This window comes from Lonchura striata, chromosome 7, assembly GCF_046129695.1.
Source record: "Lonchura striata isolate bLonStr1 chromosome 7, bLonStr1.mat, whole genome shotgun sequence".
Lineage (NCBI taxonomy): Eukaryota > Metazoa > Chordata > Aves > Passeriformes > Estrildidae > Lonchura > Lonchura striata.
Genome location: NC_134609.1, coordinates 20,227,060 through 20,251,980, shown reverse-complemented (window position 1 = coordinate 20,251,980; position 24,921 = coordinate 20,227,060). Strand labels below are relative to the sequence as shown.

Sequence of the window (24,921 nt, the reverse complement as noted above, 5' to 3'; positions counted from 1 at the left end):
AATGAGCAGAGCTGTGAATAGCATTGAGCTGGCCTCCCACAGTCACTTTGGTTTGAAAATAACAATCAAGACACAAAAGACACTCTGCAGATTGACCACAGAAGAAGAGAAAAACCCCAAGCACTATGTTTTGCTTTTGTTTGCACTGCTTTTTAATTTCTAGCCCAAATCCTTCATTGTTATGTTTAACAAAAACATGCTCTTTTTTCATAAATGTCTCAAAATATTTTTAAAACTTATTTTAGTATTCAATGTCTTAAATTATCCAAAATTAAATTAAACTAGCCTCCCTCTCTGAATCCTCAAGAAACCTAACTTCTGCTCTGTTTGTGGTCATGGCTGGTTTCTGTGCACTGCTGTACTGTATGTACACTGCTCCTTAAAAGGGAATTTTAAAAGGCCACTTCCTGAACTTTACCCACACCCTCCAACATGTGGAATAACTCTCCCTTTCCACAAATTTCTCACTTGCATGCACTACAAAATGTTTCCGAGACACACTTCAAAAAGCTGGAATATTCACTCCAGATTAGTCTTTTGTCTCCTGCAACTGCAGCCTGCAGCGTGACCTACCCCAGTGTCTGCAGGCTTTTTTTAAACTCAGTTTCTGCATCTAAAGATACTGCAAGAGCTTTTCCTTTAGAAACACAAAGGCTTGGCAGCCACTCCTTGCTAAAGATCACAACACTGTTTTTCTTTCTGTAACACCTCTGCCACTCTTCATTATTCCCAAGCAATCAAAATGGAGATTCCTAATGCCACAGCCCACTTTCAGCTTGGCCAGTCTATCCTGTGGTATCAAACTGCTCTTCTCTCTCCACTAAAAACCTCTAGTCATGCCTTTACAGTACCTTGATGTTTTCAGCATCTTCTGCTATGTTTGCTATGTATTCTCTGCTACGAGATAGGTGGGGAAAAGTGAACAGTTTAGGAATTTGAAGAATGAAAGGAGTATTGCTCTGGCTCAGGACAAAGGGCAGTCGTATCATCCATCTCAGAGACCTGCACTGGGCTGTTTGTAGGGGAACTGAATGTGCCATATCGTGCCTCTGAGCATTTTGAGTGGGGACTTTCACCTCCCTGTGTTGCAACCCAAATTCCTCATGTATTTTGGCACAGCAAACTGAAATAGATTGCCTTGTGCAATCTATTTCCCTAATCAAACTGGAACCTGCCTTACCACCAAACCTATCAAAACCTGCTATCAAATTAAGGTATTACATATTCCCCCACTCCCTTTTTTTTTCTTGGCTGGAAATGAAGGTTCCTGGGTAGTTTCTCTGGCCAGCCTGCTGAGCTGACCAGAGCACCATGCTGGTACCATGCTGACCAGAGAAGAGATTGTGATCTTCACTCCAGAGAAGAGATTGTGATCTTCACTCCAGAGAAGCAAAGGATAAAGTAATCAAGATGCTCTTTACACTTCCCAAACTAAAATTGAGAATGTGGCCACTGACCTCCAAATACCTTCCTGTTTCTAAAAAAAACCTTTTTATATAAACAAAAATGATTGATCCAGTCCACCCTTCACTCCAAAGCCAAACATTTTCAACAATTTCTGTAGCCTCTATCACTACCAAAATCTTGGTACACAAATGCAATACTTCAACTGTCTCACAGTTTGAAGACTCTCACCAATAAATACACTTTATTTCTCACTAAGAGAAAGTCCCTTGGCTCTTGCTTGCTGAGGAAGCAAGAATACACTCATCAAAACCTGGTCATTGGCACAGCATGCCACCATGCACTGAGGCAGGCCTGCAGTTCATCTTTTAAGTACTCCTTATTTTCAAAGAGCAGTCCATGATCATGTGTTCAATAACAATGGAAAATTACGCCCAGCTATCCAGGGATTTTAGCTACAGTTATGAAAACAGATGCTTTTTAACACATTTGATTATGTCCTTTCCCAAGGAGTCTAGATACAATGGTAGCAAGCAGCACTTAATTAGTTAAGATGTCCTGGAGAACTGCCACTGTTAAGCAATCTCAGCTGTAGCAGACAAATATTTCTGCAGGGAATAACTGCTCCCACCCAAGCCTGCATCCAGAAGATTAAAAAAGTATTTCTTTAGAAAACTTCTCTACCCATTCCAAAAAAAAGTCCCAAAGTGCTTTGCACACAAACTGATGCACAAGCTCAGAGTAGGGGTCAGAGTAAGCTCAGCCACTCCTGTGAAGAGGTGTGGCAATTCTGTTAACAGCACGCAGTAACAACATACAATGGCTTAGGATAATAAATTAATGCTGAATCCTACTGAAACCGCAGGTGGCATTTAAGTAAACACACCATAATTTAGTGGATTGTGATTTGGCCTCAGTGCCAGGAACAACACCTTCATTCTCCTGTAAAGGGACTGTGCATGCTCGCAAATATGAGCAGATGAGATCTGTTCATGAGAACTTCCAGAAAAAGAACCCACTAATACCACATTATTGCCTGGTTTCATTAACTGCTGACACTTCCTAGAGCTTCTAGGAATTACTCAACCCCTGACTCAGCATGAGCCTGGATGGAGGACTCAGCAGAGCCTGGAGGACTTGCCTGGATGATCACAGATCAGCAGCATGTGCCCACCAGAGTCATTTGCTGGCCTGGCTTCTGGCATCCTCTCTAATGGCTGTGTCCCCACCTTAGCACCCAACAGCACATCTGCACTGCAGGGCTGGAAAGCCCCCAGTGCATCAGAAGCAACAGTATGGGACACCCTTGGGAGCAGAGGCACATGAGGCACTCCCTTGGTTGTCCCTTGGGCACAGGTGCCAGTGCTGGGAGAAGACTGGGTGCATCTCTGGTTGCAAGTCCAGTACAGTGCTGGGAGTTCAGGGCCTCCATCAAAGGCTCTACAACACTCCCTTGCCAGGAGTTTGGGCACAGCTGCAGTTTTGGCTGCAGAACAGAAAATTGCAAAAGCCTAGAAAATATATAGTATGGTCATTTATTCAGAATAAACCTATGCTCCAAGGCCAAGTGCAATTGTAAATATTATGTCTAAAAGTATGGAGTGAACAGTGAAGATGTTCATGACTGAGCTGTGCATTTGTACACCTGGTGAGGCTTGGCTTCAAACCAGTAGCAGGGAGGTAAGCTGAGCAGACCACTGGCCCGTGCAACCAGCAGCTCATTTGGCAGGAGGGGAATTGCAAATTCACCCAAAGACAACACTAAATGAGCAGGAAACGCAGGGGCCAAGCACAGCAGCAGCACACACTAACACCTCCTCCAGGGCAAAAACAGGTACCAATTCTGCCTTGTGCTGAAAATGGATAAGATGTACTGAGGCAACTAAAGTTTGGCATTAAAAAGCCTCTAAAAGCCAAGTAAAACTGAGCTTCTGGTTGTGTTCAATGTCCCCAAAAGCCTTCAATGTTGCCAAATGCCTTCCTCTTGCTCTTCCAGATGTTTTTTCTTCCCAAATGGATACAAGCTGTTTTTCACCAGCATTGTGTTGAGCTACTGCTATACTCACTGGAAAGAAAAAATGGTTGGGAGACACATTGTGAGCCAAATTTGCTATTAAATGTCTGATTTGAGAGTATTTTCCACAGCCACCTGGCAGTGACCACTGGGAACAAAAGTTGGTGGCAATCTTAGGACAACATGACAGATAAAAAACAAACAGTGACTTTGGAAATACAACTTCTGATGGACAGTCAGAGCAGAAGCAAAGTACCAGTCTGGAGCGAAACAGACACCGGGAGGCCATTAGACTTGAAGGCAATTTCAGTCTTGCTCTTGGTTTATGGAAGAGTCAGAAGTTGCAACACTCTCCAGCCCAAAAACAACTGAGTCCTGAGAAACACTGCTATATTTTTGGTTAAATTCACTGGTGATGCCTACAGGTGGGTAGTGATGGAAGCAAAGGTGAAACAGACACAGCCGAGGAGTTGATTATTGCCAAGAGATTTCCCTGCCAAAGCACCAAAACCTTTAATAAAAGAATCAGCACCGATCTGTAAGCTCAGAGCTGTAAGCCTGACATGAGCACGAAGCTCAGGAAGTTAGAATGGAAGCTGCAGAAACAGCTGGGAATGGAATTAGGTCCCATGAAAGCCACCTCTCACAACCAGAGGAAGTACTGAAGAAAGAGAAGGCTGCTGATACATTTACAGCATTCTTGGGAAAGGGAGCCCCATCACACGGCCGTACACCAGAGATGTTTCCTACCAGCTGTGAAAGAACATGCTTAAAGCTTCAAGAAAACCCCTTCTAGGACACTAACCACAGGTTTGATCAAACTTTAAAATAAGTAAGAACAAACCAGTTTAATAATTAAAAAACCAGAGCACTCCTTCCTCATGAAAGAGAAGGGAGCAATGGTTGCTTTGATGCTGTACTGTATTTGCTGCCTGGGATGTTGCCATCAGCAATGCCTTTGAGGGAAGCTCCTTTTATCCTGTGCAAAATGGAAAATGTTTTCTGCAGCGTTCCAAGGGTATGAACAGAGAAATTTGCCCTCAAGTTCATGGTAAACTTGGGCAAATGCCATGGCTCTGTTGGCAGGAAATCCCCTAAAAGCAAGCCAAAACATACTGCAAAGTGCTTTTGTGTCTGTCTGACAAGCATCTGGGTAATAGCTTTGGCTCTATGAGAGCTAGTTTTGAACAGAAGGAGAAGTGGGACAATTTCATTGACTAAGAAGTGTCCCAAATGGTGGCCTCACCGGCAGTCATAGCTTGAAAAAAATTGTCTTTCACAGGGCCAACACTATAATCAAAAAAGGGAAGAGAAATTTACTTGGTACCACAACCTGGATGGCCTTGGGTTTAATCATGTCCTTTGGCAGAGGGGTCACATCATCTCCTGCCACTGCAGGCACGAGCTTGTATGAGCCAACACTGCTGCTCAGGAATGCCAGATGAAGGATGCAGGCCATAGGCCCATGAACATTCTAAGAAGGAATAAAAGAAGCCGCTGAATGACGTGATCCTCTCCTGCCTGTCTCAACCCTACCTCCTGCTGCTTCCTCCACCTCTTCTTGTGCTGGCATAAAGTTGTGCACAACTGTGGTTTGAACTGGTTTTAGGGAACCAGAGCAGGTTGAAACTCGTTTGGCAAACATAGCAGCAGCAGCAAGAGAATGACTGTGACTTTCAGTGACAGTTTTATGTTAGTTTAAGTCATTTTGAACTGCAGTCCCAGCCTGACCTCACTGCAGGAAAAAGTTACTGAATATTTGTAGAGTACAATGGCAAAAGAAAAAAAGCTAAAGACATCTCCAACTCCTGCTCGCTTGCTCTCAAACTGGTAACAAAAGGAGACACACGTTAACTGCAACTGGTTTCTAATTTTCAGAATAGTGCCCACTGTATATGGTACACCCATTGCAATGAGATAAGATAGAAAAACACAAGTTTCAGAAAAATCCTTTGCCTATTGTGAAATGAGAGTCAATGTGAGGCATAAAATCTGCAGACACTGTTTTTATGCCTCTCTCCTAGGGAGGGAGCCTTCCAAGGGCAATTGCTCCCATGCTCCAGATGACACATTTGCAAGTCCAGTCCCTCCCAAGAGATCTAAGTTGGTAAAATACATGTTGAACAGTAGTCTAACAAAGACCAGAGTGGAACACCCAGCTGAGACCATGTCCTGAACATCTGGGAACAACAGATCTAGGTACTTGGGGACAAGCTGGGTTGGGGGGAATGTACAGCAGGGGTGAAACAACACTAGGAAGTTATCTTGCCTTTCCAGGCTGTTTAACACAGCACGGGTGGAAGCAGCCACATAGGGCAGAAGTCAGCATCTGCATAGCCAGGCTATGCCAGACAGCTTGCCTTCTGCCTTGGATCTGAGAATTTTACTGAGCCAGACCAAAACAAACTTAAGGTGATTTGGCTGTCTGGATTAGGCTACAAGAAGTCCAAGTAAATCAGGAAATAACTCCCTCAGTGACCCTACTTATTATGAGTTTCTGTGTGGTTGTGACATCTGTTGTTTGCCCTATACTGTTGGTGAGGCTTTGTCATGGTGGGGTTATTGCTGCAGCAGAGCCAAGGAGGAACAGCCCAAGGGCAAGTTTGAGACACCTAGGAAAGAGAAGAGAGTACAACCACGTAGAAGGCTGGGTGAAAGGCAAGAGCAGCAAAAATCTTTCTTTGAAAAAGGATGTGGGATTAGAGAGCATGGGGCAAGGATGAAAACATGGGACTGGTGCATTGTTTGACTGAGTGTTTTGGAGACTGCAGCAAACTCTTGGACATGAATTCCTATTATAAAGCTGACCTCCTGGAATATGTACGTGGTACAGCAGTTCCTTTAGTTTTAGCAACTAACCGGATCCTTGCCAGAATTTTCTGGCAGCATGCTTTTTGGGAAAAGAGTTGTCTAGCGATTCCAAGGGAAAGCGTGCAGAGACGAGCAGAATGTTCAAAATCAGCAAAAACATTGACTGTGCTGCTTGCAAACAGAACATTTTTTCCTGTACAACCCTTCCACTAGGACTTAAACAGTCAAGGTATTTTTTCCTTTCTTTTTCCTTTATCTTTTCTTTTCTTTTCTTTTCTTTTCTTTTCTTTTCTTTTCTTTTCTTTTCTTTTCTTTTCTTTTCTTTTCTTTTCTTTTCTTTTCTTTTCTTTTCTTTTCTTTTCTCTTCAGAAACAGAGGGGCTCAGTATCACTGCTAAAAAAGAAAACTAAACAAAACAGGCACAAGCAATATATGAATGTTCACTCATTTACCCTTGCTGGGTCACTGTACAGTACCTACATGACCCAAGACCAACTAAGCCCTTGAACTTCTAAATCCTACAACTTCTTTCAAGCAGTGAGCAGCTGCCCGTTTCCATGCTCCATGATTCCTGAAGCACAGTGTGCTATTTTTCCAACCACACAATGAAATGTACTTTCTACAGCTTTGCTTGCTGTGTTTAGAGCCTCTGGAATCATTAAATGATTCCAAAGACAAGGAGAGACACAAGGATGGATGTCAGCAGACCTGGATTTAATGTTCAGTCCACATTATACTCTTACACCTGGGAAAATCCAGAACCTCTGAGCCTTACATCTCAGCCTGCAAGACACAGGAACTGCATTCCTCGATTACCTTCTCTCCTGTATTTTGAAAAGTGGTATTTTGGAATGTCTAAGCAATAAGACACCTGTCAGGCCTGGAAAAAGGCCAACATTGGAAAAATCCAGCAAATCACAATCACATCATAGAGACCTGAATAAAAATTGCTAGGAAGAAAAATCCAGTGGCTGCTGCCATTCTCCCCCTTGGGGACCATGAGTTCTCTGGGGAGTCCAATTAAATTGTTCAATGAAAATGCTGACCCAGCTCATCTACCACTCAACCATCTTTTCCTATGTAAGGAAATGCAACAGTAAAGTAAATTTTTCCATTTTAGTTTTTATTATCAAGTTCCAAGAAAATAAAAAGACATAATGCAGCTTTTGTCCCACTAGGTTACCAGCTACCAAGCTTATGAACTAATTAGACCTTACATAGTTATTAGACCCATATCTATGAATCTGAATATAGTTTTATTATTTGGCAACTGGTTTTTTTTGGTTTTTTTGTTGTTTTTTTTTTTTTTAATAAGAGGTGGGTGGGGAATCTGAACTGGACTGTTATCTAATTTTAAACATAGGCTGTCCACCTGCTTGGCATATCATATTCTCCATTCCTCCACTCCACCCCTTAAAAAAATAATACCTTGATTTTACATCCTATTCCACTACCCTCAATGACTGGTTTAAAATTACCACAATCTTACTTGCTGCCTAGAATTGCCGAGATCAGCCATTTTCAAAGACAAACTTCCCTCAAATTCCGCAACAGGGAAAAAGTTCCTTTTTACAGGAAAAATTCCAAGTGGCCACAAAACAGGATCATGTTTCAGAACACATATCCAGCAAAGACTGACTAGTTTTCTTTTCCATTTCAAATGCCACCCTCCTCTGCTTCTTCTTCCCACAAAGCTGTGGTGGTAGATAAATCCAGGATTTAATTCAACAGGACTAGCAAGAAGGTCTGTTTTCAGGCACACAAAAGTCTGAAACACACACTGGTGGTCTGAGAAGGTCAAGAGAAGCAAAAGCTTCCCAAAAGCTACTTCACTACATGCATATGCTGGTTAAAATCAAAACAGAACAACCATGAAGCCATACTTAAAAGGTGCTGCTATGTTAACTGTTCATTAACCAGAAGTTATCATTAACTTTTAAAAAGGTGATCTATTCCCAAGCATGTAAAGCTGCTGCTCTCCACTGCTCATATTAAAACTATTTACATTTACTATCACCACTTTTCACCTTGAAGGCCTTCAGCATATGTATCTATCAAAAATACTCTGCAACTCCTGAGCAGTAGCTAAGCTCACGAGCCCTAGAATATGGATTTACATTTAAAGGACATGCTCTCTCTATGACTCCTTCCCATCCAAAGGAAACTTTTTTCCTACCATTCAAAATGGCAAATCAAGCTCTGAAAACATTAACTAATTTTATACCAGTGTTGGATGTTTGCCTGAATTTGCAAAAGGCCTAGGAAACAGGTCTCATGTTTGAATGACTCCCCTCATTTTGGTGTGGTACATGATGAAGGAATGTGAACACACAGAAACCTATCTCCCCCGAGGAACCATCCAGCAGTGTATGTGACCAATATGTTTATTCCATGATCTCACTGTGACCTGTTAGTCTGCTCTAAAAAGAAGCCTTTAATATTCTGCCTCCTTCTAACAAAATCTGGTTTTGTCTTCCAATAACTTTTATGATGCAGCCAAGCACTGCCAAGTATAAAAGTCTGTGCCATACTGAGAGCATAAAGACAGCTAAAACATCCCATTAAAATGGCAGAGGGCTATTGCTTGGACCAGACTGTTTGTATGCAATCCAACTAAGCCTCTCTTTCAAGATGTCCATGGGAGAAACATGGTGACCGTGCCACCAGCTCCAGTGTGCAGCTGCACTCCACCCTGCTGCTCAATTTAGATCCTGCTTGCTAAGGAGCCTGTAAGCCTTTGCACACATGCATCTTCCTCTACATTCCCACCCACACAAATGCAAAACCGGGTTTGACCTTCCCCACTCTGCTCCGTCCATGCATCCCCCTCTAGCCTGAAAAAATTCCTGCCATCTGTCCTGCCTGTGCTGCTGACTGCCACAATCTGATCCAAGCACTCCAAAGCTCCAATATAGTCATTTCTGTTTCTCAGCCTGCTACAGTCCCTGGAGCTGCCCCATGGCTCCCTATCCTGAATTGTTTCTTGAACTGTTTGGACATTTTGTAAAAGGTCTGCAACACATTAAAATCCTGCCATTAGTATCGACACAGCCAGCTGCTGGAGCCCAAGCACAGTGTGTCCTGAAGATGCTTACTATAGAGTCCTGTTCAGTTTATAACCACATCCTCCATACTTCACTTGCTAATTTGAGAAGTAAAAGCATGTTTCTAGACTAAAGGATGAAATGTCAGCTATTCCTGTCCTTGGATCCAGGTTAAATGACAGTCTTTGTATGTATAACACATTTCCACACACAAGCTACTTTGAGAAAGTGAAACTGTGAGCACAACAGAGGGATTAAGTACAAAGCATAGCTGCATAAAAACTAGAAGACACTATTGGGTGTGGTAAGAAAGTATCTCCAGTCTCTAATGTAAGGGTACAACGTTCAAAGCATCACATTTCCAAACTGCAGGAGCAGATATGCCCTCCCAGCCTAGGCTCAGGGCGTACAACAGCACAACATCAATGTTCACCCTTTTGTGTTCCTCCTAGAGAAAGAAGACACCATCAGACTGAACAAGCTTCCATTTTCCTTTAAAATTCAGCATTTATCACTTTCTTATGCTTTCAACATCCCATTTTTCCATATATCTTAATCAAGTTTTGCTGACCACCTGCTTTGACCTGCCTGGTGCCATCAAAGGGGACTCAGCAGGTACAGTCACTCAGCCATTTGCTGGAAATTTTGGTATTTTTAAATCTCACATTTTGGGAGAGAGGAGATAAGAAGGGTTACAATGGGCAATGTGTGATCCTCACAGTACAACATTCAGCCACTGCAAACCCCCAGGATTTACCCAAGACTCTCTCTACACAAGGACTCTGAACAGTCCTGAAGAGAATAAGCACATTGGCCCTCCTCCTTGAAAGGACATCTTTAAAAAGATATACCAGATTTGAACTTGTTGTGCTTGCAAAGAACAAAACCAACACAATAAAAGACACTGAATTAATTCCCTTTTTGAGTGTGTCAAGCTCTAGTGTTGTGTGTATGGCATTTCTCCCTCAAGCTGGTTTCCTTACTCCTGTATAATGTCATCTTGAATACCCAAATCAGTGAGAAGAGCAAACAACAGTGGCAAGATGACCCATTACTCCTGAGAAGGACCCACTGTGACACCCCTATTTCCTTGTCATATTACATCAGCTCTGGACTGTGCTGCAGTGAAACGCAATGGCAATGCACAACAAGGGCTGCATATAAAACCCCACAGGACACAAGCCAGACCTGTAGTATGGTATGAGAGCCATGCAGATTAGGAAGGGAAGCCATACAAAATGGAAGGACTTACACCAGAGTTCATAGTAGTAGTTGCAACACTGGGATTGTCCACAACAGTGGCCCGTTTCACATATGTAACTTTGATTGTTGACACCCATGCAGGTTTCCTTGTCCTAAAATTAAACAGACACACTTTTAAGATGCTTTGTCAGTATCTTTTGTAAATGTTTTACTCAATGATCTGCAAGCATTTGAAAAGTACAAGTTATGGTCTTTGGAAACTCTAAAATACATAAGGAGGTTAAAAGACATCTAAGGACCACCAAAAAACAAAAGACCATTCAGAAGAAAATCCCCATATCTCCAAACCCAGGAGTTACACTGTTTTAGCATCTAGTCAGCGCTGCTGTCTCATAATCCCTCTCCTTTTCCACTAGAAGTTACCACATTTTGGGAGCCAAGCATTCTCTTAGAAGAAGAAATTACATTTGTTCCACATTGTACACAATATCACTGTATTACTGGGGCTGAATGCCAAGTGGAGGAAAAGCATTCATAAAGGGAACATCATAATTTGAGAAAAGACTGCTTGGATTCCTTTAGATTTAAGTGATAATTACAATATGTTCCTGCTAGATTCCTAGCTAAAATGATTTCATCATAATTAGCCACGTGCTTTATGGAAGATCAGGATCAGCATGGCCATACTTCTCACAAACCTCTATGGAGCCACCACAATACAAAATACCAAGTGCATTTCAAATGTTGAACCACCTCATTGAACAAGTGATGTGAGGCAGCAGCTTCAATGCAGAAGAGTCCTGCACTAAGTTTTCAGTGTATCTGGGGACCTGGAGAAGAACTAGCACTTCCCCACCACACAGCACCCTGGCTGGAGCCACACGTCCCCAACACAGGTCTCTCACCTAAGCACCCAAATTACAAAAGCAACATTAACTTCTAAAAGTAGAACCACCTCCTGCCATCTGAGGCTCAACGGGAAAGAGCCCATGCTGATTCTTTTCTCCTAAGAAGTCACACCAACTTTTGAAAGGGTTTTGATCATGTGAGGGCACAATTCAGCAAACACAACTCAGCATATGATGGACTGCTTCCCTTCCTTCCATGGATATTATGATTTCCACAAAGGGCTCTAAAAAGCACTTTTAAAACCCACCCACATAGGCAACAAGTTGGAGGGGTACCTGCCTATATTTTTTAGGAAGAGACAAACATTTTGCTGGACAAACCAGTCCAACTACTACAGGTAGCTAAAACTAACATTTGGTTCTTGCCTTGAGATGAGATGCTGGCGTGTCAACAGGAGAAACACCATTTTCGTATATAGCAAGGAGGGGCTTCCATCTCTAACTGCTAACTGGTGGCAACTATTAGGAAACTTTGTTGAGCTAGCACAGCATTTTCTGCTTCAAGCATGCTATTCATTCCAAAAATAGTAATTTTAGACACCAAAGAACTAGAAATGTAGTTCTAAGGACATATCTATTATCTGCTCTTAGTAGTTCATTTACATTTTTCCTCACTTTTGCTGGCTTTGCAGAGCTAATATAAGTGATGAACAGCATAGATTTTGGCTTGCATATGAAGAGAATTGAGAAATTAAGATGCCATTGCAAAATTGCAATTCTGTTGATAATGCTCAAGTCAGAGAATGACTAGCTGAGGTGTGTGGTTGTGACACGTGAAGATCAGCGTGGCCTGTTGAACCAGCAAATGAATCACATGGAGCTGGTGAAAAGCCAGAGTCTCACAGTGCCATTTTATGATCTCCCCTGCATCACCACACTTGATCCATCCCTGACCACTTCTGGTTTACTCCCCAAAAATTTCATCCATTCAGTGCTGCGTGCTTCAAAGAGTAGCAATAAGAAACAAATAATGTCTTTGGGCAGCAGTAACTCATAACATCTTCAACTATATTCTTCCCATTTAAAAACTTGCAGCACTCCTGATTTCAGAGACTTTCATCACATCATCCTTTCATTTGAACTTACTGACTGCTTGCCAACCCCATTATATTTGAAATTACTTTTCCACACATGCTTATGTGCAGGGCTGCTCCTTGTTAACCTAGCTGGCCAACACGTGCCAGTACATTCTCAGCAGAGGATCCTGAGCAGCTAGGATGGTGTTCTGCAGGTTCTTCCTGGAGATCAAGTCTCAGATGACATTCTGCTTCCCATCTAGAGCAGAGTTTAAATCTTACTGTCCAGAGCTTCTTTACACACTGCCCAAGACAAATGCTCTTCCCTGCTTAATGCACATGTGCTTGTACCTTCAAATAGTCCCACAGTTGGCTTTCAGCTCCCACAATTCAGAACAGCAGAAGTTCTGAAGTCCTTGCAGTGTTGACCACCAGCCACACTCCTCAAAGTCTAAGCAGCTCATTTTGGAGCCTTTCTGCAGCCCTCTGCCAGCCCAGCCACCAACAGGCTTTTGGGAACACGGAGCTGCCAGAAGACTCAGGGGCCACATGTCAGACCCAGAACTGTCACCCGTGTTTCCAAACAGTTTCACAGAATCAAGGAATAATTTGGTTTGGAAAGGGTCCCAGCAGGTCACATGGTCCGACTACTGCTCAGATCATAGCTACCTCTTAGCACTGGGTTACACAGCCTGGCACAGGGCAAGAGACAAAAGGTAAAGGCAACAGATCTTCACAAATAGAAGTCTACTAGGGAAAGATTCTGGCACAGGGAGAGCATTGCTTTGGGATATGTTACAGGTGACTCCTTTGGAACAAGTGTTTCAGTCTCCTGTCCTCTTTTATGTCAAGACTCATCTCTGTGAAAAGCTGAGCCACTGTACAGTTTGCTCCTTTTTTGCAATTTAAAGAAGAGGTTATGTAGAGCCACCCTGGCCATGACAAGAGACTGTGACACTCTTTGTTAGGAAATTTCTACCTACTTCCAACCTCTTTGATCTGAATTCACCTTCTATTTACATCTCAGGCTGTACTTTTCATACCAGCAGCATTTTATTATTTCTACTTCCTTCTCCCATGCATTCTTTGTGTCATAGGCTGCCAAATTAACTACTTGAGATATATCAGCAATACAGTTATCTAGAGTCTAAATGTCTCCTGGAAACAATATCCTAAGTGCTTGTGCTATGAAAGCGTACTATTTCCTTTTTCACACTAAGAGCCATAGACAAGGCACAGGGCTGAAAGAGTAATTTTATAGATAAGGTAAAAATATACAGCAGAAAAAACTCTCATAGAAGCAAAGTTGGAAGCACACATATTTTGTTGACCTGCTGTTGTTTTTAATTTCCATTGCTAGCACCACTTTTAATGGCAATTTTAATCATTTTTACCAGCATGGAGTTTTTATTAAACTATTACAGATGGATTTTGGAATATTTTTAAGGTAGCCTTAGGAAAACACAGAAGGGGGAGGTTTCTTTCCAAAAGCACTTTCTTTCCCCATAGCCAGTGGCTATTACACACCAGAGTGGGCCTCCCTGCTGAAGGAGAGTCTCATTTTCTTGTTGTCCAGGAAAGCAAGCACATCCCTCCCCACCAACCTTTGTTCAGCTAACTGTAGATGCCTCCAGGCAGGACTACTAAGCAGCATCTACGTGGGTCTGCTCTCAAAAACAGGTCTCCATTAGAGCAGAGTAGTCTTGTTTCACAACTAAAAAGCCAGAACATGCCATCCACTATCTCCCACCTGCAAAGTCTAAGAGACTCCCAGCTACTTTCAGGGGATTCACTTTGTCCTGTAAACCAGCATGTACCCTAGGCTGCAAGTGCATGATTGCCTCTGTGGTACCATCTTAAGAGCTGGTCTGAGAAACTGGAATTACTCAGTTCCTGACACACAAAAAGTCAGAGCAGAGTACTTGAGAGAACACTCTGCAGACATGGAGCCTGCGTTCCCTCCCAGATCAGTTCAACAGAAACAATCTGTGATATGTGGTACAGGCTCTTTGTCATGAAACTGGTTGAGCTGGGAAGATCTTATCTGGTGTATTTTGAGAGTCTCTTCATATTAAGATGGGTCATTTTGGATTAGTTTTCACATGTCATAAACTTTATAAAGTAACAGTGAGTACTCAAGATTATTTTTTAACTTATTTTCTTGTTGATATTGGGCATTTGTGATAAACCCACAACCATACTGGCAACTTGGCAACTCTGCCAGTAGTCCACTTTTGCTGTCAAGTGCTTTTACAAATAATCCTTAAAATATCCAGCAGCAGTAGATGTAAGAGAACTCAAGGCAGTGCTGTATGTTGTTACATCTGAGGCCACAGCAAACAGTAACATCAGTGCCAAGGAAAAAAGCCAATTATTCTCTTCACCTTCCAGTTAAGTATTAAACCTTTACTGAAGGCCTATGTGACAAATTAAAGGTCAAAATCTGGGGCACAATCAAAACAAGAAGGATTCATGAAGGTCTGTAGGTTGACTGAGCTGCAAGGAAGGATGGAACAGACCTCCTTACCCTACTTTTGTAAAGGTTTCCAGCAGTAAATGGTTGGGTTTTATAGCTGTAAATCTGTTAGGATTTACTGTATCTGAAGCCAATGTTGGAAATGAAGGGAAATAACTGATTGACAGTGGAGTTCCATCACAATAAAAGGATCAAGGCACTTCTCTCTTTTCTACTCTCAAAAGTCAGCAGTTAACCTGGGCACACACTTTTGCTAAGTCAGAAGGGAGAAAGATGAACAAATTCCAGGCTAGCATGGGTCTTTTCCAAGCTGAAAATTAATATGTGCAACTGCAGCAACAAACATCACAGCCCACACTCACAAGTGCATACTTGGCAGCCAACAACCTACAAAAGTTGACTCCTCAGTTGACATTAATCAGGTAACCAAAACCAGCAGCGGCCAGTATCACAAAATCTAATAATCACTTTAGCTTTTTGCTCTGTCTCCTCTTTCCACAGAAATCTAGACTCCATTACCCTAAATATGAGCACCTTTATATGGCCTCAATGTGTCATTCAAACCGGCAGAGTATCCATTCATCCTAACCTTGGTAATACCATGGGAAACACTTGGAAATGTGACTAGCATTTACTTACAGCAGTTTATAGGCCATTTCTGTCTGCTAGGATAGCCAGCTTTTTAACCTACTCTAATTCTCTAATTTCACTACAGCATTTGTCAAGGCACTATGCAGCAAATTACTATTTTAACAGGAGGAGATGGAGAATAACAACAGGATGACAGGAGTGAGTAAAGGCCTGAATAAGAGGCATACAGACAGAGGGACTCAGAAAAGCCCAGCAACAGGATGAAGGGAGACTACCAGAACGGCATCTGCTGAAGGGCAAGATACAACTGGTTTTAACAGGACTTGGGCTCAAGGTGTGACCACTCCAGACCTTCTGGTTTCACAGCTCTCATAGGGACTTTGGTAATAAGCATCAATTTAATAATAAATCAAAATCCTGACCTAGTTATTTCACTAATCTCATTAATTGCAGGCAGCAGTCCCTTGCTCTCAGTACCCAGCCGCACCCATAACAAGCAGGATGGATTTAAGTAAGTGACACTATCCTCAGAAAAATGCATTGAAATATGTATTTTGAGTAACTCACAATCAGTATTTGAAGCATATATATTTGTTAAGCATTCCGAGTAACAGAATGGAAGTGGTTGTCAGTATATTAAATATGTCAGAAACAACTATTTGATATCCACTATTTACTAGTTCCCATTTGGCTGTTACTCAATCTCATATCAGACTATCACTAGCGTTGATTAGCGAAGGGCATCAGCAACAGCTCCTGAGAACGCAAACACAGAATTACCAAAGAAAATTATCTCTGTCTGACAAGGCACTCAAGTGGCAATAAGTTAAAACTGCTACTGAAAAGACTAGGATGAAATGCCCAGTCTTGCCACAGGGTTTGCTAAGATTCCTGGTTTGCCAGCAGCCCCCCAGTTCCTAATCAAAGTTAATCTTAAACGAAAACTCACTAGATCCTTTCAGAGAAGGACAGCAGGTGGGATCACAGCAAGGACAGGCAGAACTGCTGGGCACCCTGGATCACAGGGCAGCTCAGGACTCACAGACACCGGCGTGGCTGAGCCTGCACCAAAGCCTCCAGACATCTCCTGCCTTCACAAACATTGCACCTGTGAGTCCTTTGGAACATAAAAGCAAAAACCCACCATCTGAGCAAGCATCATGCCTTTGGAGGGCTCCATTTAACAAAAACATGTAAGACTGCTGCAGATGAAAGTGGCTTTGACTGCTGGGAGTTACTGGAACCTCATGTGCCAGGCCCTGCCAGCACAACAGGGGACAGATTCCTGTAAGCCTGCCTTATGACAGACAGCTGAGGCCAGGAAATAAATCAAGTCTGGATGCTTCTTCTTAAGTCACCCACCACAAATTTTGTTTTGCAGAATACGGAAAAAAAAAAAGTGTAGTAAGTGCAAATATGCAAACACTTTAGAAGTATAATAAGTGGGAGAGGAATGATGCCTCTGAGCTGTCTCAGGCACAATAAAGATCTCCAAAATGGGAATTCTAATCCACAACATTTATTGCTTCGCTAATGCCAGCATCAGGAGAATTATATTTAGATCACCATGATTAATCAGCCACAGCAGACCCATCCTCACCCCCAGCAGATGCAGAACCTCCAAGGTTTTATTAACCTTTATCTGAGGAAGGAATTGGTTTGTTACATCCATTTATCCCAGAGAAATACTCCAAACTATCTTTAAAGGGCCACTATCACAGATCATGGACACTTTGATATATTTCAATAAGAGCTGGTTTCATTTTTGTTTACTGCAAGTTTCAATTTCGGATTCCGACAACTACACATCAGTGTTTTAAGCACCATATGTTTACTTCTTCACCCCTTGCTAGAATCTTCCCAGCTGAAGTCCTCAGCCCTCTCACATTAAAGATACACATTTCTAGACTTCTAGGAAATTACAGCTTTGAGGAGGTCATCTTGCATTTTGTTGGTTTAAACCACCAAATAGAAGACCATGCTGAAAACCTCAAGCAGTTAAACTGAAAACATTCAGAATTCAATTTTTTTTTTCTTTTTCTTTTTTTTTTTTTTAGGTGAATGTGTTCAAGCTTCCATCTCCAACCTTAGGAGGAAATGCTCACTCAAAACTAAAAGCAGAGATCCCGTACATTCAGGTTTCCTTGGATGGGAGCTTTAAATACCCATACTGCACTGATGTCAGATTGTGCTGACCTAGCTTTTTTAGGGATTTAAATATCATCCCCACTGCAACAATACAAAAACCCAAAATCAACCAGACACCTTACTTTTACCAGGTGTTTGGCAGTTTATCTGCAGTGCTACAATGCTGCTGGCTCCCAGAGAAGAAATGAAGGCAAATCCAGGGAAAGCAGCTGTTCAGTGCAGTCCAGGGGTGCAGAGCAAGGGGTCCTGGGGAACCTAAGGTCTCACTCTGATCCTTCCATCCTCATCACACAGCTCATGGGAGGACACTCCACTCAGCACCTCTTCCCTGAGTTTGCAGCCCAGAATCAGCATCCCTTGTGCTGAATGAGAACAACAAAGGGCATCCCAGACAGCAAAGTGTTTACAGTCCGAATGTACCAATGAAAAACACGATGGAGTTGATGAGAGATCCCTGAATTCTTCCCCTACTTTCAATTAAACAGCACTGTTCAGTAACAACACTTGGAAAAAGAAATTTCTGAATAATATTTGCATGCAGGACATACAAATACTTAAGATTTTTTTTTTTAAGACTAAAAATGATTAAAACGAACAACAGTTCAAGCAGCTCTTTCCCAGTATATCCTTTATCAGTGGATAAAAATAGTCAAGAACTTCGCTCTTGTATTCTTGAGGCAACACCTTTTTTTCCTGCTTCCTGTAAATGCCTCTATTGATGCCGAAAAGTTGCCAGCAGAGAAAAAAATACCATGCATCCACTGAGACAACCAGATGTTCATTGTTTCAGCAAATGAAGCTAAATTACACCTAACTTCTACTTTTACACCTTATGCAGCACACCAACTGCACTGAACACATCTCTAAAACAAAATTAATTATTTAAAAACAGTAACTTTAGAGAAAAGCACACCTGTGAGTCTCAAGCAATCTCAGCATTTGAAGCAGCTACATCTCACTGCAATTTGAGAGTTACCTAAAGCCATTCAGCCTTTGTGCCTGAATTTCCCCTCTGGTTCAGTTCCTAGTTTTTAAGGCAAGTCTCTTTGCCCTGAGTGCTAACAAGTGATCTATTATTTATAGCTATTGCACCAATCACAGAAGGTCATTGTGCTAGAGGTAGTTTCTTATGTAAAACTCTTTTCGGAATGGGGGGGTGTGGGGGTGGGGAGAGAGCTGCCTTTCACCAAAACTGAACTGATAAGGAAAAAGAGACAGCACTGTTTACTCAGCAGCGAGCTGAAGTCTTTTAGCTCTGATAAACAACTGAAAGTAGGTAGTTTAAAGCATGTTATGGTCCAATCTCGACTTCTTAATTCAAAATTATAAACTGCAAGCAGCACTCTAATATAATTCAGTATTTATTTATTGTGGATTACAGATCACAACAGTGCTGTAAAGAGTTTACAGTCAGATTCCCCTACAGACGTGCCTCCCAAACCAAAAAAAGGGTTTGCTCTCCCCAGACTAGGAACACATAGTTGGCACCTCCTCCAGCAGAGAGCAGCTGGGCAGTTGCTACCATTTCTCATTCCCCTCGGTATTACCAGCTATTAAATTATCCCAAGTTTCTTGTTCAAGCTCAAACTCTCGCAAAACAATTAAAAAATCACCAAGCTGTGGGTCACAGCATGTTGCCATTTTCCATTTGGTGACTTTTGTTAGAGATGAGACACGCACACACATATATACCTCTTCCTGGGTATTTTCTGAGGGTTTTTTCCCGTTTTTTATTTATTTTTTTCTTTTTTAAAAATCCACAGTTTTACATACAAAATAATGCCTGTACAAGAAAACAGTTCAAAGTTTGCCATGTTTTTAAGAAATGAAAATGCAATTCCATTTTAATGACTGTGGAAAGCACCCTAAAACCCAACGACACAAAAAGTCTCCCTGCTGCAAAGTCTCCAACAACAAGGAAGTTTCTACCCCTGGCTCACAATTTTGCTCCTTCCTTGCTAATAAAAAGCGTCTCTCGCACAATTATACTCTCCGATCACACGCCACGGGTGGGGAAGTGCTGATTCTACAGTTCCGTTTTGGGAAAGTCAGAAATCATGTCCTTAGAGGTGGGGGAAACAAAAGTAATCAGTCACATTCTCCACCTGAGCAAGCAGCTCCCACCGCACTTCAGCCGGTTGGTTACCTGTCTGAGACCCAGGAGGAAAGGCATTCTGCAGGCTCATCCTCCACGCCAGCACATGGGAAGGCAGGAATTTAAAGCACCACAGCAACCATTTCTTCATCTGCTGTGGGCAGCCCGCTCCTCCGATCCTATTTAAACCAGGGCTTCCTCAGCTGGGAATGCTAAGTAAACAGGGTCCTGGGACACTGCATGCACTCGCTGGCTCCCCCTCCTCCTCCTCCCACTCCCCGTGACATATCTCAGACGCAGCCCAGCCGGGGTGTTTGCAAGAGGGAAATGACATCAGGTCAGGCAGTTCTGAAAAAAAAACAAAAAAAAAAACAAAAAAGAAAACAAAAAACCCCACCCCCCCCCCAAAAAAAAAAAAAAAAAAACTACAACTCCCAACACAAAAATACACAGCCACAAAACCCCCAACACAAACCAAAAATCCACGCATCCACCAAAAAAAAAACCAAACCCAACAAACCCCCCCCCCCCAAAAAAAACCAAACCAAAAAACCCAAAAAACAAAACAAAACAAAACAAACACACCAAAATGCTGCCCTGAACCTTAAGACTGCTGAGCTGATGGGTGACACCAGGCAGGTCGCTGCAAACGGGACCTGTCAGGGAGCCCTGGTGGAGCACAGTGCAAAAGTGCTCTCCTCCCTGCTAAGGGGATGCTGCAACGGAGGGCAGCCTATTCAAAATGTTGTCATGAGCCAACAGCGTGGTGATGATTAAATCTCACTAAGCAAAAATAGACAGTTCATCTATTTCTGAGGAGAAAGCTAAGTTCGATGCTGCCTGCTGGACAGCACTGGTTCCCTAGAAGCCACCACCATGGTTTCTCTGAGTACCTCCAGACCCTGGGGACCACGGTAGCCTTCACAGATCCAAAGCACTTCCCTGCTACCTTCTGCCTGCCACCACAGTTCCACTTTTTCATAACACTGTTCAACCCTCAACTCCTGATAACAGCTGTCCCTCTAAAGAAACAGCAATAACTTCCCTGATGTCAAAAGGATCAGGATTGGACCCCTCTAGCATCAGACAGGTGATGGGAAGAGTTTAAAATTTACCTCTCCCCAGGGAAAATATGACTGGCCCTGTCAAAAGGTTTCTCATTCTACTTGAGCTCATTTCACATTTTCATGCCAAGGGGCAATTAAGCCTTATAAACAAATTTATCATCTGGCACCCAGGATGGCATGTCATGTTTGTCCTCCCCCAAGGAGTACAGCAAGTTCCACAGTGGTGTAGAAGATGACACTGCAGAAGGTAATCTAAATTTAACTTCCTTTTCTACCTCCACTTTGAAAGTTCAGCAACCTCTTTTTTTGTGCTTCTCTTTAATCAGCAGCTGTCCTCGTCTGTCGGGGAGAGGGGGAGGGGGCCTGGGACACCATTGCCATTCCCATATGCTCCAGCAGCAGCTCCGTGGGTATTTGACAGAGGACAAGCTCCCCTGGCTTTTGACTTCTTTGGCCTTGGAGCTCAACACATTAAAATAAATGACAAAGAAATGAATATATTTTTTTTATAGTGAGGTCACTGAATGTCTTTTTTAGTAGCAGTTTTTATAGTAATTTCAGTACTTACAAGAGAGAGAAATCACATAAAATTATTGCAAATAATAATTAGAAATAGGAGAAAAAATAAAGAGGAAACTAAAAAAAAAAAAAAAAAAAAGGCAGGACACCCCTTGCCACCAACAGCTAGGCAGCTTTCAGCAGTGTCAGAAAAAGACATCCACTTTGTACATGCCAAAACCACTCAGTGACCACCACTGCTGCCTCCTTTCAGTCCAGCCTAGTCCAGCCCAGAGTGGTTTCCCAAATGAGAACCCCACTCTGTGTGTCCTTTCCACAACTGGGCTGTGAGACTACACACAAGCATTACTTATTTTTACACCAACTTCAAGGCACCATCTAAAAATTATGTTTAAGGATAAACACATCCCTGATTTCCCTAAGAGAAAACAAGCAACAAAGCAATTTCCTGGAGGACACAAAACATCGATGTAACTAGCATCAGCCAGGCAATGGGATTTTCCAGCTTTTGTGCTCTTGGATCAAACAAACTTTCAACCTTTGCTTTTCCAATTCTATGGACAAACATCAGTGATATAAAAGGGCAGCTTTCTGTTTTAGTAATCTGTTCTGTGGCCTCACACTGGCCTTTGAAACATCTGATTTTGGCTGTTGCTATCCAGAGCTCTGGACCAGGCAGATCACAGGGCTGAGCTAATGCAGCAGTTTCTAAATCCCTACTGTCAGAAGAAATCTAACTTTAACCACCCGCCTCTTCCCCAGCACACACTCAAAAGGTAAAGCTTCATTCCAGATCTAAGACAAGTTGTGAAGGACTATCAAAAGCAGTAACTTGGCGGAAAAAGCAAAAGCATCCTAATTTATGTGTGAATTTAGCAATCCTGGAAAGACTGACACAAACAAGGTGGTTTGTAAGCACGCATTACCACATTCGACTGCAGCAGCAGCAGCCACCCTCCCTTGCAGTCCCTGAGTGGCAGCGGGCAGTAACATGCTCCACAACTCTGCTATAGGCCACACTATGGAAAAAAAAAAACTGTAAAAGGACAGAAAAAAAAAAAAAAAGAGCTGGACAAGGTAGCTCATACCCTTATAAAACACTGATCAACAGCCTTAGACCCTTTGCAGAACACCTAGGTTCTTCTAATCCTTGCAATTGCATTGTATATACCAACTGGTATCCTTTTACCCCCTCCTCTTTTTTTAAGTTTGTAAATTCTTGCCCCAAAGCTCTGGTTGGTGGCAGCGAGTTTCATAGACAGTGGTTGTGAACAAATAGTTTCTTTCATCAGGAATGAATTCACCACCTTGTAATTTGGCTTTCATATTATTAACAGGTGGGAACAGAAGTCCTCATCCATCTTCTCACCCATTCATTACTCTGTACCTGTTAGCTATCTTCTTATAAAAGATATCAATCTTCCCTGTCCTCTTAATGTAAAATCTTATCCTTAAGCCTTCAGCTGCTCATTGTCCATTTCCAAAGCCCTTCTAATTTTATACTTCTCTCTACCTGGGGGAAACCAGAGCAGAAATAATAATTATTTTAATGAAAGCAAGAGCAGCTCTAAGGCAGGCTAAGCATGGGTACACTTCCTTTATACAAGCCTGGAACTTAAGATCTGCAAAGGCTACACAAGAGTGTGTCTACCCAAGATAACAATAACAAAACAAACATAAGATTTGTGGTTTTGTTCACACAGCTCCTCAGTAGATGGCTCTCTTGAGGGCTCTGAAAAGTCAGGACTAATGTCAGGACAGATTATGGGATCTACATGACTTTCAAAATTTGCTTGTTTAGGTAGCCACCAACCATCCTTTTTTGGCGTGTCAGCATGGATCCCACCACAGAAAAGTGGTGAGCAGGTTTCTACTGGAAAAGAGGGAGCAGAGGCCACTAGGCATTACCAGTCTATAATACTGCTCCAGAACATGCCATCTGCCCCAAACTTGATGTCCCCCAAAGGATGCTGCTCAGTACCTTCACAGGCCAACACACTGTGCCTCGTGACCTCAGATATAATGTGCAAGTGAAGCACAAGATGCAAGTTGTTTGGGCCATTTCAGAGTCACCTTCCATGTTTGATGGGAGATGCGAGCAAGGTCTGGTAACCAAGCAAGGTATAGTACTCATTTTGATACACCCTGAGGAGATCCAGTTATGATAACATGACTGCAAGAAAAAATGATGTTGTGCACCTCAAATCTGTCAGGCTTGAAGCATGAGGCTGCTCTGAGTTGCTCCACTATTACAGTCCTAGGCAGAGAGAGGTTTTGAACAGTAAATACAGATGATGTGTAACAGCCTCTCGATTAAACTTTAATACCATAGTTCTGTACCTACATACACAGGTTGACCATAATGCTGGAACAATTTTATCTAATTATACTTCCATTTTCCCCAGTGTACTCTGTTATTTTCATTTTGATAAGAGGAGTGTTTCTGGAGCACCATTTTTGTTAGTCAGCCTGCAGCCCTGGGTGTTAGAACTGAGACTTCATAAATCTGGCATGTACTCACAACACAGTGTGAAAGGAGCAACTTCAACGAAGGTGACTTTACCTTTCCCTGTTCTGGGCATGGTTTGGGGAATAAAGAATAGAAAAAGTTAAGAAACATACAGAACGGTGCAAAAGCAGATCTCTGTTTCTCTAGAATAAGACAATATCCAGGAACAACAAGCTCCATCTGATTTGACAGCCAATATTCAAAAGGGACTAGTTTGCTAGCAAAACTAGCATGAGACACTGGAAGATGATCAATGCTGAAACAGCAATGCAATGCTAAATCTGCCTACAAACCACTTCTGTCTGCCCACCTGTGAACTTGTAGATCCCTGAAGAGTGAAGGGCAACTTCCCCACCCCAACGATAGCACTACAAGAACATGATGCCTTTCCAGTGTGAGAACCAGGTGTCCCAGGTTCATGTAACATACAGCATTGGCACTGCCTACCAAGAATGCCCTCAACAAATTCCAGAGGACCAAGAAGAAGAGGTCAGGCTGATAACTTCCAGTACCTGCAGGACCTAGAATATCTACTCTTGCTGAGGGAACAAATGGCCCAAAACAAACCTTTCACTCTGTCTAGTATTACTGTATTGTTTAGGAGTGGGACAAAGTGGGGGTCCCCCAATCAACATGCACTTCAGGTACAAAATGAGAACACTGGAGTAATTGCATTTACTGTTTTTCAGGCTAAACTGTTTTAATCTTTGTTGGAGAAAGCAAAGAATAATTTCAAAAAAGACACCATATCTGTTGGAACCGGTGTGTGAGTTAGCACTGCAACCAGTCTGACGGATCAATAAATTTTAATGTGCAACAAAACACAAGGGCTTGCAGTGGTAAAAAGCTATGCCTATTCCCCACAGGCCATCACTTCTATCAGCTCAGTGATTCAGAAGTGGAAAAAACTCTTGGTAGCTTAGTAAGTTAAGCAAACAGGGACAGTGCATTTCAACCTCACTACTGTTACCTTTCTCTCTAAGTAACTGGTTGACCAGGGAGGTTGAGACTGCACTTCAAAATATTCTCAGTGTTACCAAAAGCCCCAACAGCAACAGCTCATGCTTGATTCCAATTGACTCTTGGTTCCAACTGAATCCCAAACAGCAATTGTCA

The 24,921-nt window shown here is 42.4% G+C and overlaps 1 protein-coding gene across 5 annotated transcripts in view; it reads right to left on the bottom strand.

The window, feature by feature from the left end:
- WBP1L (WW domain binding protein 1 like) overlaps positions 1–24,921 on the bottom strand; it is a 58,977-nt gene that overhangs the window by 4,249 nt on the left and 29,807 nt on the right. For 2 of the 5 annotated variants that reach the window (XM_021536328.3, XM_021536325.3), the window contains one exon: positions 10,526–10,628. The exons of 1 other annotated variant lie outside the window; for it this stretch is intronic. In XM_021536328.3, coding sequence (XP_021392003.1) covers positions 10,526–10,613 — 88 coding nt within the window. In that variant the 5' untranslated portion in view covers positions 10,614–10,628. Of the gene's footprint in view, positions 1–10,525; positions 10,629–19,761; positions 20,104–24,921 lie in introns of those variants that run through there. 2 more of the 5 variants (XM_021536326.3, XM_021536327.3) reach the window with 2 other exon arrangements.